Source organism: Mastomys coucha, unplaced genomic scaffold (genome assembly GCF_008632895.1).
Source record: "Mastomys coucha isolate ucsf_1 unplaced genomic scaffold, UCSF_Mcou_1 pScaffold15, whole genome shotgun sequence".
NCBI classification, from domain to species: Eukaryota; Metazoa; Chordata; class Mammalia; order Rodentia; family Muridae; genus Mastomys; species Mastomys coucha.
In genome coordinates, this window is record NW_022196897.1 from 152,938,731 (window position 1) to 152,954,982 (window position 16,252).

Genomic DNA, 16,252 nt, shown 5'->3' on the forward strand with positions numbered 1-16,252 from the left:
TCAGAAATCCGCCTGTCTCTGCCTCCCAAGTGCTGGGATTAAAGGCGTGCGCCACCACCGCCCGGCTCCCAGGTCATTTCCTAAGTCTAGAGGGTAATTGCCTGCATCGGCTCCTAGCTTCTCTAGTCAGGGTTGGTGTAACATTTCAATCCAGGAGCCTTCTGTCATGGCTATGGAGCAAGGAAGGTCACAACAGGGAAGGGCGCCCACTGTGCTGCAGACTAGCAGGGCCAGCCACACTAATCTTTCCAGAGCCATTCTCTCATTTGACAGAAGTGAGGGCCTGGTGCTTTGCCCAGGCTGGCACAGCCAGTGTTAGGTATTCAGTAGACTGCTGAAGGAGTCTGTCCGTCCACCTGGTGTGAAGTGCCAGCCACTGTCTTGACATGCCTGTCTCTTACCCCTAGTGTGTGCAGTGAAGCTCTTGCCTATTTCATTACTGTGAACTCCGAGAGCCATCGGGAAGCATGGACGAGCCTCCTGCTGTTACTTCTAACCAAAACCCTCAAGATAAACGATGAAAAGGTACAAAGTGAACTCCTCTTCTCCATTGGGCTCCAGTCACAGGGGCAGGGTGCTTTTCCTCCAGTGGAGATGACTGCTGGAGACAGTTCATTAGGAAAGTGGGTACCTTCAGATAATAACGGCTTTCCCCAAGAACCTCAGCTGAGAGGGGATGAAGTGCAGACCATGTGTGGCTGTTGGGATAGTGCTGATGATGTCTGTACAGGAAAAGCAGCTTGAGGCCATGCCGGGATGACGTAGACAGAATGAAAGCAGCCTAGTGAGGTCAGCAAGACCCTATAAAAAGAAATTCAGTGTCATTAAAATGGGAGGTTGGTATGGGTGTTTTGTGTCAGGGCCTCATATAGCCCAGGCTAGCCTAGGACATATGTGAACTGAAGAATACCTGATCCTTTTGTTTCCACATCTTCGGCACTATGAGATGTGTTTATTTTACTTTATGTAGTGCTGGGGATTGAACACAAGGCTTCATGTGCTAGGCAAGTGCCCTTCCTGAGCTACTGAGCTACACCCAAGGCCTGTTTTCATGAGTCTTGCCATGTAGCCCAGCCTAGCCAGGAATTTGCAGTCTTCCCTTTTTAGTCGTATACCACACCGCCCAGCTAGAATAAGTTTCAGTAGCAAGGAGCAGCAACAGCAGTGCTCCAGGGTGCCATAGCTTAGGCTGAGATGGACACATCTGGAAAATGGGTGCAGAAAGGAAGCTGTTCCATGGCTAACTTGGCTTTTTGCTTCCTCTTGCAAGTTCAAAGCACATGCGTCAATGTACTACCCCTACCTGTGTGAAATTATGCAGTTTGACCTGATCCCTGAGCTCCGAGCAGTTCTGCGAAAGTTCTTCCTGCGGATAGGCCTGGTGTATAAGATATGGATTCCAGAAGAGCCATCGCAAGTGCCAGCAGCACTGTCATCAACATGGTAGCACTGGCTCCATGGCCACTGCTGTGGTTCTGTGGAATATCCACTATGCTGTCTCAGCTGGCAGACAAGGAGCCACCCACCATGTTGGGGTTTGGACCTGGAGGGCAGTGGTGTGAACATTGCTCCCACAGTCCCCAGCACAGGCTCACTGTGTCCTATTAAACCATCACATACCAGTAACTGGGTGGGCGGGGAGTCTGTTCATCTGTCATTCCACTCCGCTGACTGAACTGTCAGACCTGTCGTCACGAATGCCACCATTTCCTCGATGACCTCTAAGACTGGCCATAAATGCTTTGTTGGAGGAAGTCACGCACTCTCCTGGGAAGCAATGAGCGTTGCTGTATAGGTTCGTGTTTACTAGAGTATGTTAATAAAATCCCTTGTAATAGCTCACAGCCACCTACGTGCGCTCGGTGTTCTGTTATTTGACTGTGTTAGAGAAGTTTGAATGTTTGTGTCAGTTTTGGGTCAGCCTAGATAAAGATGGGAAAGAGGGAGTATTCCTTATGTCTTGTTTTGTAATTGTTTGAGTGGTTTCTAAAATATTTTACAAAGATATATTATTAAAAATTTGATTAAAGGCAGAGTTTAGTAGACTTAAGAGCTTGCAAGGTTTAAAGAAAATGTAGTGCCTCGTGGCTCCCTGGTTTAGTAATTTGGGGAGACCAAATCTGTAGGAAAAAAAAAATCTAAAAACGATGTTAGCTTTTCCTTCAAGTATTTGTGGGTGGATGTTCTGTTAAATTTTCCAGAGTGCATTGCACATCTTTTTCTGAAATCTAGACTATGAAAAGGTGATAAAAATGAAGTAACTGACCCAGAGTTGGTTTATCTTAGAGTAAACCTTTTTAATTTTTACCTCAGCAGAGTGTTAGTGTGGCTGCTTCGTAATCCCTGTTAAGGGGACCGTCAGAGAGGGAGGGACAGGGCGTATCATGAGTGGAACTGGAGCCCCTGTGGGACGAGCTCAGCTGGGCTGTGACTGTGGCAGAGGAGGCACCTAGAGGTTCTGTTCCTTGAGCCAGGAGCTGGATTCTTTGGCAAGATTAGATTCTTGGATCCTTATGTTGGTAATGGTGCCATGTCCAGAACCACTGTAGAGCGAAATCTGAGTGCTCCTAATACCCACAGCAGCCAAGCTAGAAGCTTAATCGATTCAGAGCCCACGAGAAAAAGAACACATACTTCCTTGTCTGCCCTCACCCTCCGCTCACCTGGAGCATCACTGAGAGGCTAATCTGTGCCATGAAGCACATTGGAAACAGTCAGACTTCTGCCTACATCGAGTCCTACGAATTGGGGGTGTATTGATGTCACTCTGGTGCCTTAGAAGTTAGTCATCCTTGGGAATGCGTCTGGGAGACTGGACCCTTTTTTCTTTCTAGAGAGCGATTCCTGGTGCTTTTGCTATTTTCTCTCTTGTTTTTGACAGCCTTGGCACATGCGCAGTTTGGCCAGCAGAACTTGTATTTATGCTTTTTTCCCCCCAAAATATTTTAATTTCTCTACCAAAGGGGGAAAATAAAGCAGGCTGAGGTTATTATCACTAACACACCTCAGCCAAGAGGGCTGTGTACCTCAAAGGGAGGGCCTGTGGGAGAGTGGTACTGAGTGGAGAATGTGAGCACATTAGACTGACGCGTCCTGGAATCCGGTGCCAAGACGTACTCCCTGGTGTTGCTGCTCAACAGGCTCTCAGCTGTCGGTGGTTCCTGCAGCGTTTGTACCATGTGTGTAATCAGGGAACATGCATGCATGTTCAGTGGGTGCATCACGCCAAAGCTATGTCCCTGCCTGGTGGCTTTCCCTCCCGTCATGTGACATTCCACTTGTCTACACTAGCCCAATTGCCCTCATTGTCCCCTGCCTCCTCTGTAATTTTTGCCCTTTACAGGGTCGGGAATGTGTCAGTGCATTTTCTTCTTGCTGAGATTCTCAGCTCAAATTTCTTTATAATTTTGTTCTGTAAAAGATGAACTTTTCTGAGTGATGCATTTAAACTGTCTAGCAATAGATCTTTTAAAACAATGTAAAACCATTCAGGGTAATTTTTCTCATCAGTGGCCAGTGGCATCTCTGACCTCCAGAAACAAGCCATGCAGTATAAATTCCTTGTGGTGAACAAGTCTGTTCATGGCAGATGTGGCTCGAGCCCAGCAGACAGCAGCACAGAGCGGGGCAGCTGCGATCCTCACATGGACGCTGCCCTGCTGTAGCACAGGAGCAGCGGTGTAGCGTCTTCCAAGGCCTTACTTCTTTTTCAGAATGCTTTAAGTGTTGGCTGTATGTGCTGGGTTCTCTAAAGGAGTTTCTGTTCCCAGGCTGCTGTCCGACCAGTTTTGTTCTTGTCTGTTAAGGAAATCGCCAGCTTTGGCATCTGACCAACAAACAGTGAGTGGGAGACATGATTTCCGATGTGCATCTTCAGAGTCAAACACACCCTCCCTCGTGTACAACCAAAGAACAGACATTATGAAATTGTATAGTAATATCTGGAAACGACACTTTCCTTCAACCTGTGACTTTTGTACAAAATTCAGAGAATCTGTAAAGAACCACCCTCAAAAAAACCTAAACACTTTTTGTCGTTCTTTGGTGATTATAGCTGTGTATTTAGTTGTCTTTCTAGTTGTTAAAAGAACGTGCTGACATATGTAGGCATGGCCGCCCACTCAGGTGTTTGCTGTTACAATGCTAATGGAGACTGAGTGCAGTAGGCACTGGATCCTTCTGAGCGCTGTTTGACTGTGGTAAGGTAGACACAACTGGAGCTCACGCGCACCTGGAGCTGTGCTCCCAGCTGCTTTGGGGTGTGGGAAGCAGAAACGCCAGAGCGGAGAGCATCATAATGAATGAATCCCTCTGGAAACCCTAACTCTCAGAAAATGACACTCTTCAAGTGTGTGGTTTTTCTCAGTGTTCTAATTTTTTTAAAAAAAAATTATCTTGCATATTTGCATCAAACATTTCTTTATGTGCAAAATGTATGTTTTGGCTCTTTAAAAATGTCTCAGAGTTAGTTACCAGCTTCTTTGATTTCATCTATACACAATGATTAAGTGCATTTAATATTGGTAATTTAATGAAAAGCATTCCTTGCCCAATGGATGTAAACATTTTTGAAAGAATAAAGCAGAATTATATAATATGAAATGCTATGTAAAGTTTTCTATGTAAAAATATTATGTATAATACTGTTAAATACCCCATGCTTTGATCAGGTGGAAAATCAATAAAGTTTTAAAAAGTAAAGCTGCCCTCAATGTCATCATTTATACCCTATCAAGCCATGGGTTGGGCTAGTTTGAATTTGTTGGCATGGCAGACACAAACTCGTAGTTTCCAGTTGGGAGTAGGATTTGGCTTCAGGCAGAGAATATGGCTTAGGTAAAAGTGCTTGTCCTGCTAGCCTGGTGACCTGGTTCTGACCTCTGGGCCCATGTAAAGGCAGAGACAGAGAACTCATTCCATAAAGGTTCCACTGGCCTCCACACTGCTCCCACATGCCCACACAATCACGAAATAAAAATTAAAGTAGAAGGCAAGAAATATTCATAACCACAGTTCTGGTCAAGGTGTGGTCCCACCAACCACTGACCCTCCTTTTCTCAGGTCCACTCTATTGCAAGGTAGCCTAACACATCTGGGGGGGGGGCTCCCCAGGAGGGCTCCCCTCTGCGCTTGCTTTTTTTGTTTCCTAACTTGAGATTCCTAGAGAATTCTAACTTGCTGGGGTCCATTGTTTGGGTAGTCTGGGAGTCAGTGTGCCCTCATGCTTCTTGTACAGCAGCTGTAAGTTCAAGACTGCGGGAGTCTGCCATGCCATGCCCAGGAGCCGTGTTCCTCAACAGCGCCTTCTCCCTCTGCACTCTCTTTCATGGTGGTCCCTCAGTGTTGCAGGGACATAATAATATTTAGGACCCTTCTGAGTATGATGGTGAGATGAGCTCCAGAGCAAAGGCAAGGCAGGGGCTTGGCCAGATATATCCCAATCTTTTTTTTTTTTTTCTTGGAGATGATTTCATATAGCCCAGGTTAGCCTTGAACTTACTCTGTAGCAAAGGATGACTTTGAACTTGCAATTCTCCTGCCCCCACAGACCTAGTACTGGTATTATGAGGCGTGCATTGCACTGGTTTTTATGTAATTCTGGGGTTCAAATCCAAGATTTCATGCATGCTGGCCACACACTCTACCAATGAGCTACAAGTACTGCAAAGCCTTACACATGCTTGTGTGTGTGTGTGTGTATGTGTGACCCTTTTCACATCCACTGCCAACTACCCCTCTTTCTCCCAGCACACCCCCTACCCCCTAGAAATGGGTGAGTAAGAGGTCTCCATGAACCCATGTGACTTCAGGGAAGCCTCAGAGAGACTACACTCTGGGTGAACTAAGCTGCTTGGCTGTGGGCAGATTGCCTTTGGAGACTGAGAATCTAGAAAAGGGCTATAGGGAAGCTGTCTAAGAAGCGCACTGGCCTCATGCTGCTGCACTCCCTATGGGAATGAGGATTTGGGAATAACGGTATTGGGAAGTGGGACAGGAAAAGTATATGCAGCTCAACCGTAGAACACATGCTCTTGGACGCCTTGTGATCCTGTGTTTAATCTCTAACACTAGGAAAACAAAAAACAAACAAAAAACAGGCCTGGTGGGGAATGCCTGCCACCTCAGCTACTCCATTTGTTTGGCTGGCTGCTTGTGATTGGGCCTTGGTCTATAGCCAGGCTGCCCTTGACCTCAGCAATTCCTGCAGCCCTATCTGTCAAAGGCAGAGTGACAGGAGCAAACCACCAGGCCTGCTTTCATGGAGTGTTGAGAATGAAACCCAAAGGGCAGCTTAGGCTAGATAGGCATATTCTACCAACTGCGGTGCCTCTGCAGCCGCTAAAAACTATTTTCAAAATAACAGGTTTTTGTTGTTTTTGTTTTGTTTTGCTGTTTTTTTGTGTGTGTGTTTTTTTGAGATGGGGTTTCTCTGTGTAGCCCTGGCTGTCCTGGAACTCGCTCTGTAGACCAGGCTGGCCTCAAACTCAAGAGATCTCTCTGCCTCTGCCTCCCAAGTGCTGGGACTAAAGTGCTGCCTCCATGCCTGGCTCTCAAAAAATTTTTAATTACCCCAATAAGCATACTACGGCACACATGTGAGGTGATAGGACAGCTTGCAAGAATCAGTTTTCTTCTCCGATCATGTGGATCCTGGGCTTCAAACTCCAGTTGTCAGGCGTGGTGGCAGTAAGCTACTGAGCCATCTGACCAGCTCCAATTTTTCATTTTTTAAATCAGGGAACAAAAAAGTCCAGCTCAGGCCTGTAGCCCAGCACTTGGTAGATGGAGCAGGAGTTCAAAGCCAGGCTGTCTACAGATCAACTTCCAGGTCAGTCATGAGAACTGACCTCAAAAACCGAAAACAAGCCAGACACAGTGGTCCAGGCCTGTAACATCAGCTCTTAGGAGCCTGAAACAGGAGAACAACTGCAAAGTTAAGGGCAGCCTGGTTTACATTGTGAGTTCCAGATCAGCCTGGACTATAGGGTGAGATGCTCAGCTCAAAACAAAACTGAAACCAAACTAAGAGGAGGCAGGGATGCAAACACAGTTGTTTTCTGGCCAGCGCACATCCAGTGCTGGGCTGTACTGAGTAAGAATGCTGCCTCCTTTTTTTTAAAAGAGTTTTATTCTTATTTGATGTGATTGGGTGTTTTGCCTGAATGTATTTGTGAGCTTCACACGAGTGCGGTGTCTATAGAAGGCATAGAGGGCATCAGACACCCTGGAACTGGAGTTACAGCAGTTCTAAGCTACCATGTGGTGCTGGTATCTGAACCTGGTGTTCAGCAAAAGCAGCAACAGATGGATTTTAACCGTTGGGCTTTTCTTCTAGTCCACTGCCTCTATTTAAAAGACAAAAACTCAAAACCAACAACAACAAACCTCAATGGGACGCTTCTTGATTTTAGCTATGACTATTTTAGCTCTTTTCTTCTGACTTGGGCCAAAGGACACTTGTTCTCTGCAGGTATGAGCAGATGTACCCACAAAATAAAAGAAAAAATGGTCTTCCCATAGAGCACAAGAGGAGATGCATCTTTTCAAAATGATTTTCCATGCTGTGGAAACATTGTCATTAGTCATCGGAAACAAAGGCAACATTAGGAATGGATACTTGGAATTCTGCTCAGTTCTCATCCCTGACCCAGTCATTAGCAGCAGTAGCCAACACTAAGCATAGGGAGTGGTACTCCTTAGGCCTCCCCACCCACCCTACAGATCAGCCTTTCCAAAGTACCCATGAGCATGGCTCCCATGTTGCTGCACAGAGACAAAGTGTGTGTTGAGCTGCTTCTCCTTTTTTTTTTTGAGACAGGGTTTCTCTGTGTTGCCCTGGCTGTCCTGGAACTCACTCTGTAGACCAAGCTGGCCTTGAACTCAGAAATCCGCCTGCCTCTGCCTCCCAAGTGCTGGGATTAAAGGCGTGTGCCACCACCGCCCGGCTGAGCTGCTTATTCTCAAACAGACCTGATGGTCTTGCCTCAGCTTTTGGGCTTTCAGACTGGTGTTAGCTGCAGGGTACCAGCCTGCATCCAGGGTAGTGGTGTGTGTGTGTGTGTGTGTGTGTGTGTGTGTGTGTGTGTGTGTGTGTGTGTATGTGTGTGTTTGTGCATATGTGAAGTGTGTATGTGTATGTGGATAGTGTTTGTATTGTTTGTATGGGTATATATGTGTGTGTGGTGTGTTATATGTGTAGTGCATGTGGGTGTGTATATATGTGTGTGTGGTGTGTATGCGTGTGTGTGTGTGTGTGTGTGTGTGTGTGTGTGTGGTGTGTATGCGTGTGTGTGTGTGTGTGTATGTGGTTGTGCATATGTGAAGTGTGTATGTGTGTGTGTGGATAGTATTTATATTGTTTGTATGTGTATATATGTGTGTGTGGTATATTATATATGTAGTGAATGTGGGTATGTATATATGCGTGTGTGGTGTGTTATATGTGTAGTGTATGTGGGTGTATATGTGTGTGTGTAGTGTGTGTCTGATATTGGAACTGGGCATCAAATTGTAAGAAACATGAAGATTCTTTTTATCATACAGTGTAAAATTTGTCTTTATAACAAGAAATTCAAATATTTTATCCTCCCCAACCTTGTAAGGTTTTATATAAATGGCTTAGTCTCCTTACCCTGTAAAACCTTTGTTTTATATAAAGGCCCTGTTGCTTTCTTGAAACTTAAATAAATTAAGAGCCCAACCTCTTCCTCTCTCCTTCATAGCCTTTGTTTTCTTGTTTTGTTTTGTTTTGTTGAGTCAGAGTTTCTCTGTGTAGTCCTGGCTGTCCTGGAACTTTCTCTGTGGACCAGGTTGACCTTGATAAGGATTAAAGGCATGTGCCACCATACCCAGTTTTTCATTTGTTCTTGAAACTAGCCAATCCAGAAGTGTGAGGTCAGACACCAGCCAGTGGAGAAAAGACATGACCGATCACAACCTGCATCAGAAAATTTCTTCCAAAAAAATAAAAAAGTAAAAGCCAGGCGGTGGTGGCGCATGCCTTTAATCCCAGCACTTGGGAGGCAGAAGCAGATGGATTTCTGAGTTCAAGGCCAGCCTGATCTACAGAGTGAGTTCCAGGACAGCCAGGACTACTCAGAGAAACACTGTCTCAAAAAACCAAAAAAAAAAAAAAAAAAAAAAAAAAAAAAGAAAGAAAGAAAAAAAAAGAAAAAGAAAATCTCTTCCATTTTTGTGAGTATTGTACTCTAGAATCTAGAACAACTGCTCTCAACCTGGGGCTCACCTAAGACCACTGGAGAACAGTTATTTATATTATACTATCATATTAATAACAAGAGCAAAATTACAATTATGATGGGGGGGTCACCACAACGTGAGGACCAGTGTTAAAGGACCGCAGCGTTAGGAAGGCTCAGTAAGAGCCACTGCTCTAGTCTAGGGTCTAGATCAAACTAAAGTCTTGCCTTGTTGAAACATTTCCACTGGAATGGTAGTCGCATGCTTTAGAACCCTCAACTTATTTCTAACAAAACCCAGGGCCTTACTTGTATACACGACATTTCGCCTATGCCGATGTGCATACCCAGCACACAGGGAGGGGCAGGAGAGAGGCTTCTCCGTGGGGTAGCACTGGCTACTCTTCCAGGGGACCCAGGTAGTTTCCAGCTCCTATCTATGACTTCCAGTTTTGTGGGAACCAATGCCCTCCTCTGGTCTCTTTGGGCACTGCATGCACAGAAAATTTAAAAACTTAATCTTAAAAAAAAAAAAAACAAAAAACTATCTGGACTGGAGAGATGGCTCAGCAATTAAGAGCACTGTCTGCTCTTCCAGAGGTCCTGAGTTCAAGTCCCAGCAACCACATGGTGGCTCATAAGCATCCACAATGAGATTTGCATCCCTCTTCTGGCATGCAAGCATACATGCAGGCAGAATGTTGTATAATAAATTAATAAATAAATAAAAATGAAATAAATAAAAAAAATTACCTAGCAATGGTGGCAGCGGCACATCTTTAATCCAAACATTTGGGAGATGGAGTCAAGCAGATCTCTGTGAGTTCGAGACCAGCCTGATCTACAGAGTGAGTCTGGAGGCATGGCTATAGAGAGGAGCAGTAAGCCCTAAGCTCTTCTACAATAATTAATTCCAGAAACTTACATGTCTTGCAGACAGCAGGAGGAGGGCTGAGGGTAAAGGCACTTGCTGCCACGACTGAGGACCAGAGTTCAATCCCTGGGACCCACAAGCCGGAGAGAACTGACCTCACACAGCTACCATGGCACCCACGCATCCCTCCCGTTCCATAAATTAACTCAGAATGACAGAATGAAATCAAGCCGACTAAAGAAGACACAGAATACCCAGTTTAATGGGAATCTTAAATAAACAAGGCATGCTTCTGAGGATAAATGTTCCCAGGAAATATCTATTCTAAAAATGAGTGTTACCTGGAATTTATGTCTTTTACTGGCTAAAACGCAAAGGGAGCCAGCTACTACTGGACCCAGAGAGAGGTAGGAACAATCAGTGCTGTAGAGTGGGGTAAGCTTGGAGCTGGGAGGATCAGAGAAGGCAAGCTGAGCTGCCTGCTGAGGACTTCTTTCTTCATCCTGGTCTTACTGCACTGCACTAGGCCTCAGCCTCAATCAAGCTACTCTTCCAGTGCGTGTCAGGCTTACAGTCACACAACTGTCTCCTAGCTTTTGAAAAGGTAAGTTTTCTCTTGTTCAAGGGCCAACTGAACATCCCAGTTACCTTTAAGTTGCCATCGACTACATCGTCTGAAAAAAAAAAATTTTTTTTTTTTTTTGATAAAGGATCTCCCAGTGTAGCTATGCCTGGCCTTTGTGTAGACCATTTGGGTTCAAGTAAAAAGCGATTCTCTTGCCTGTCTCCCAAGTGCCAAGTGATAACAAGCATGTACCATCACGTTCAGCTTCTGAAATCATTTTAGGCTTCTAAAAAAATCATGTGTGTGTGTGTGTGAGTGAATGAATGCGGGTGTCTTCCTCAATTGCTCCATATCTTAGTTTTCAAGGCTGGAGCTCTTATGGAAACAGAAGCTCACCAATTAGCTAGACTGGCTGGCCAGTAAGCCCCAGCGATGTTTCTGTGTCTGATTCCCCAGGTACGGAGAACTCATGTCTTCTTGCTCACGCGGCTATTACTTAACCAAGCGAGCTGTCCCCTCGCTTGAAATCCTTACTCCTTCGTTTATGCTATTTGTCCTAGAACAGGCGTTCTGCTCACCCCGTTCTCTCAGACGTGACAGAGCACATTCCACCCAACAGCTTAAAGCCACCAGGAGCCACTAGCAGAAGCAGCCTGGGCCTGAGGAAAGGAACCCAAAACAGAAGCCTGCGTCAAAAAGGCAAGCCTCTTGTGACGTCACCACAGAACCGAGCCAGGGTTCCGATTGGCCCTCGCAGCCGGGGCGGAGCCAAAGCATTCCTGGCCCCGCCCCACGCCCCGGCCTCCCTCGCACATGCGCTGTGGCCGCAACCTTAGCCGCCGCGCCATTTTGCCAGGGTTTGAATGTGAGGCGGAGCAGCGGCTGGAGTGGGTAGTTGTCGGCTGCAGTTCTCGCTTGGGATTCCCTCCTCGGTCTCGGCGTCCCCACGAGGTGAGGCATGGAGCGAGCGAGGCGGCTGCAGGGACGCGGCCGAGGAAGGGGACGATCGCTGGGAGATGGGTCTGGGCCTCCGCCTGAGGACGCGCGCCCGGGCTCCCCCCACACGCCGCCTCCGGGCCGGGCTGGGCCGGGCCGGGCCTGACCGCTCCGGGAAGCTGGGGCAGCTTGCGGCTCGGCCTCACGCGAGCTTCTCGGGCTCCCGCCCCTTCCCTTCCAGCGCCTCTGTGACTGGCTGCGCCGCCGCCCTGCGCTCCGCAGGCGTCCGCCGATTGGTCAAACCCGCGCGTCCGTTCTCGGCGCGCCGGGGCCCGCAACGTGAGCGGTGTTCCGCGCCGAGGCCTGACCTGACCTGGCGAGCCGGTCTGGCCCTTGGTTCTGAAAGAGGCCGGAGATCGCCCACTCTGACCCCGCGGGGCTTCGGCCTCCGCCCTGGTGCACTTGGCCCTCGGGGTTTCACCTGGCTGTGTCGCTCGTGCCCCCAGGACCTAACGAGCCTACCGTCAGATGGTGTTTCCCCTGCCTGGGGCTCACTGGCTTTCGAGTTAAATAATCTCTCCACGCTCACACAGTCTTCCCCTAGGAGTGTAATTCAGAGCTAGTCGTTGCCTCTCTACGAATTTTCTAGTTTTCTTTAATAATTAGGTGATGCTGGGCGTGGACCCCGTGTTCTCTCACATGTTGAGCACTCTCTTCCACTGAAATGGCATTTTTATCCTCTCCTCCTCCTTAAGATTCTTCACTTGCATATTCGGTTAAGTGGCTTGAAGGTTCTGCTGATCGCTGGCCGTGTTTCCCAGAGGTCTCGCCTGAACTGCTGACTGTGGCCACTCGTCTCTGAATAAGCACTAAAGCCTCCATGACCGCCGCTTTAAAGTATTCCCAATACCGTCCTGCGTGCCAGGTCCCCACCTTTCGTGATGTTAGGAGCAACTGGCCTCAGATCTTGTCGAGGCTGCCTCTCTGCCTTTCAAGTTCCCTTCTCAGGGAGTTCTCAGTTCTCACATCACCCAGTTTTTTTATTTGTTTGGTTGGCTGGTTGGTTTCTCGAGACAAGGTTTCTCTGTATAGCTGTGCTGTCCTGGAATTCTGTAGACCAGCTGGCCTCAAACTCAGAAATCCGCCTGCCTCTGCCTCCCAAGTGCTGGGATTAAAGGCGTGCGCCACCACCGCCACCACCGCCTGGCCACATCACCCAGTTTTATGTGCTCTGTAGCATTGACCTTATTTGTAGTACTTACTGCTTGTTTCTCACATTTCTCATCTGCTCTGACATAAGTTCTTTAAGGATAACTTTTTATTGCTAGGTCCCATGTGTGTGAGCCACATGGTGAAAGCTCTTACTTTATGAAAAAATGGAAGCTCGAGCCCTCTCTCTCTCTTTTGAATAAAGGGTCGTACATAGCCCAGTCTAGACTTAGAGATTCATCTTTCTACAAGTGTTGGCTACCACACTCATCCCCCCTTCACTTTTTCATTTGTGGGAAGGAATTGTCTCCCTCTGGCTGTTTAGAATTCTAGTTGGGGTTTGGGAAGCCACTCTACACAGGAATGGGTGGTGAGAGCAGTACTTTTAACTGTGGAGTTGATTTATTGCCTTTTTGTTTAATAACCTCATTCTGTGTAACCCTGGGAATATAGTGAGGACTCAGAAATGGACACGCTCTCTCTCTCTGGGAAGCTCATATCCTAATTGGAGGAGACCATGAATGAGTTCAGTTACTTCAGATTGTGACAGAGGTGACAGATGAAGACCATTTCTCCAAGGAGGTGGCTTTTGAGCAGAGACTATCCAGGGAAAAGTGAGGGGAACAAGAAGCAAAAACTCAAGGACAGAAACTAACTTGGAATTTGGGGTGTTTTAGGAAAATCCAAGTCAAGTTGTGTGAAGAAGAGAGACTGTGGGCCGTGTAAGGAGTTTGGATTTGATACAAAGTGGTAGATTACTGTGATTAGGAAGCAGAGAAAGGCTGTAGGTACTCAAGTTACTGCCCAGCCTTACTGTTCTCTTGAAGTGTGCTTAGTAACTGTTCTTTTAAAAAAGGCCAAGCATTTGGGACTAGAGAGATGGCTCAGGAGTTAAGAGCACCGACTGCTCTTCCAAAAGTCCGGAGTTCAAATCCCAGTGACTACACGGTGGCTCACAACCATCTGTAATGGAATCTGACACCCTCTTCTGGTGTGTCTGAAGACAGCTACAGTGTACTTCTAATAATAAATAATCTTTAAAAAAAATTTTTTTTAAAGGCCAAGCATAGGGTGTGCAAGATGGATTGATGCTAAGTAACCCTTGCCTGGCTTGACAACCTGGGTGTATTCCCTGGGATCACCATGGCAGAATGAGAGAACTGACTCTTGCACAATTCACATTGTCTTCTTTTTGTTTTTTTGAGACAGGGTTTCTCTGTGTAGCCCTGGCTGTCCTGGAACTCACTCTGTAGACCAGGCTGGCCCTGAACTCAGAAATCCACCTGCCTCTGCCTCCCAAGTGCTGGGATTAAAGGCGTGAGCCACCACCACCTACCTTAAGTTAATCTCTTAAAATGTATTGTCAGTTTTCATTTATTGGATTCCTTTCCCTCTCCCCCAGACGCAAGGAAGGCCTCAGAAATGCCTCTCCTAGTGCAGTAGACAAAAAGACAAGTGTCTGGGGGACATTTTATCCTGGGTGTTTGTGAGATGTTGGGAAACAGTATTTGTTCCCAAAACCTTCCTTTCCAACTGAGGGCCATAGCAAGAGGCTGGACTCTTGAGCTACTCAAGACTTTTAAAAGGTGTTCATTTTTTATGTGTATGAGTGTTCACCTTTATGTATGTTTGTATGTGCACCATGTGTGTGCCCTGCCTGAAACCTGAGGAAACCAGAAAAGGGCATCAAATTCCCTGAGATTGCACTTGCAGGTGGTTGTGGGTGTTTCGGTGTGGGCACTGGGAACTGAGCTGAGGTTGTACTCTTTTTTTTTTTTTTTTCTTTTTAAGATTTATTTATTTATTTTATTTATATAAGTATACTGGAGCTGTCTTCAGACATACAAGAATAGGGCATCAGGTCACATTACAGATGGTTGTGAGTCACCATGTGGTTGCTGGAAATTGAACTCAGAACCTCTGAAAAAGCAGTCCGTGCTCTTAACCACTGAGCCATCTCTCCAGCCTGAGATTGTACTCTTCCACCATTTCTTTGACTAAGTCATCTGGGAAGAGGGATTGTCTATCAGGTTGCCTGCAGGCAAGTCTCTGGGATTAATTTTTTTGATTAATGATTAATATGGAAGGTCATGGTTTCTGGCTATCGGGCAGTAATCTTTTTCACTGAGTGTTTTTCTTTTTTCTGTGTATCAAGATGAAAACTTAGCAGGGTATGGAAGTTTATGTGTATAATCCCAGCATTTAGACAGGAGGATTGTTGTAAGTTCAAAGCTAGCTTGTAACACCTTGTCTCAACAAAACCAAACACTGGTGGAAGATCTTTTTCGTTCTTTAGAATCCTGTCTTACTCTCCTTTTCTTTGGCTTCCAGGCCAAACACCAGCCTTTTAACACCAGCCTTTCTGTCGTGTTCTTAGTTCAGCCTTGTCACTTTGAATCATTTAGAGGCTGCCCCGTAGGGCAGAAGTGTTATGAATCACACAGATTTGACTCAGACCTGTCTATATCAATGTAGGCACTTGAGCAGCACTCTTGAGTTCCCTTCCTAATTGTTGTTTGAAATAAGTGGTAAAGAATATAAATCACCTAGCACCAAATGGTTGTTTCACACAAACTACCCCTTCCCAGATCAAAGTTCCAAAATCTCCTCTTTAAGTAAATTTTACTCACTTTAAAATCTCCAGTGAGCTGTGCATGGTGATGCACCCCTTTAGTCCCAGCATTCAGGAACCACAGGCAGGTAGATCTCTGTGAGTTGGAGGCCAGCCTGGTCTACATAGTAAGTTCCAGTACACCCAGGGCTACACTGTGAGACCCTGTCTTCACAAAACATCTTTAGTGGCTCCCTATTTACACATTTAAGTTCTGAAACAGCTGGGTTCTGAGGGATCGACAAGTCTTGTGTTGATCTTCCAGTCTGTATCCGTCTCTCCTGTCTCTGGTGCTTTGCACACAGTATTTCCCACTGGGAGATGAGTCCTAATTTTTCATATCCAGTCAGGACTCAGTCCTAAGAAATCATATTCTAGTAGTCTCTGTCGTACCTTTCTAGCTGTTAGATGCTGTCTGTAAATTCGTTTGGCAATTTACTCCAGAAGATAAATGGTTTTTAGAATTTAGTTTTTTTTGGGGGGGTGTGTGAACATACTTTGTATACCACATACGTCATGGGGCCTGGGTAGCACTTGCACAGGTTCCCCCCATTTATTTATTGGATAGTGTGCCACAGTTCACATGCAGTCTGTTCTCCTATACATGCTAAGAACTTCACTCACTCACTGTCTCACCAGCCCCAGGCATGTTATTTCCTTAGTGAAACAAATTGATGCACTTAACTAGATTTTTAAAAATTATATTTGATGCCCAGCAGTGATGGTACATGCCTTTAATCTCAGCACTTGGGAGGCAGAGGCAGGTGGATTTCTGAGTTCAAGGCCTACCTGGTCTACAGAGTGAGTTCCAGGACAGCCAGGGCTACACAGAGAAACCCTGCCTTGATATACCCCCC

At 46.3% G+C, this 16,252-nt stretch overlaps 2 protein-coding genes across 4 annotated transcripts in view; both read left to right on the forward strand.

Moving 5' to 3' along the window:
* The window catches only part of Arfgef2 (ADP ribosylation factor guanine nucleotide exchange factor 2), an 89,416-nt gene extending 84,715 nt beyond the window's left edge, over window positions 1-4,701 (forward strand). For all 3 annotated transcript variants that reach the window (XM_031372803.1, XM_031372804.1, XM_031372805.1), the window contains exons 38-39: window positions 408-525; window positions 1,271-4,701. In XM_031372803.1, the coding sequence (XP_031228663.1) occupies window positions 408-525; window positions 1,271-1,447 (295 nt within the window). In that variant the 3' untranslated portion in view covers window positions 1,448-4,701. The remainder of the gene's footprint in view (window positions 1-407; window positions 526-1,270) is intronic.
* Window positions 4,702-11,435: 6,734 nt separating this feature from the next.
* Cse1l (chromosome segregation 1 like) overlaps window positions 11,436-16,252 on the forward strand; it is a 37,092-nt gene continuing 32,275 nt past the window's right edge. The window contains exon 1 of the mRNA XM_031372806.1: window positions 11,436-11,590. The gene's annotated coding sequence lies outside the window, so the exon portion shown is untranslated. The remainder of the gene's footprint in view (window positions 11,591-16,252) is intronic.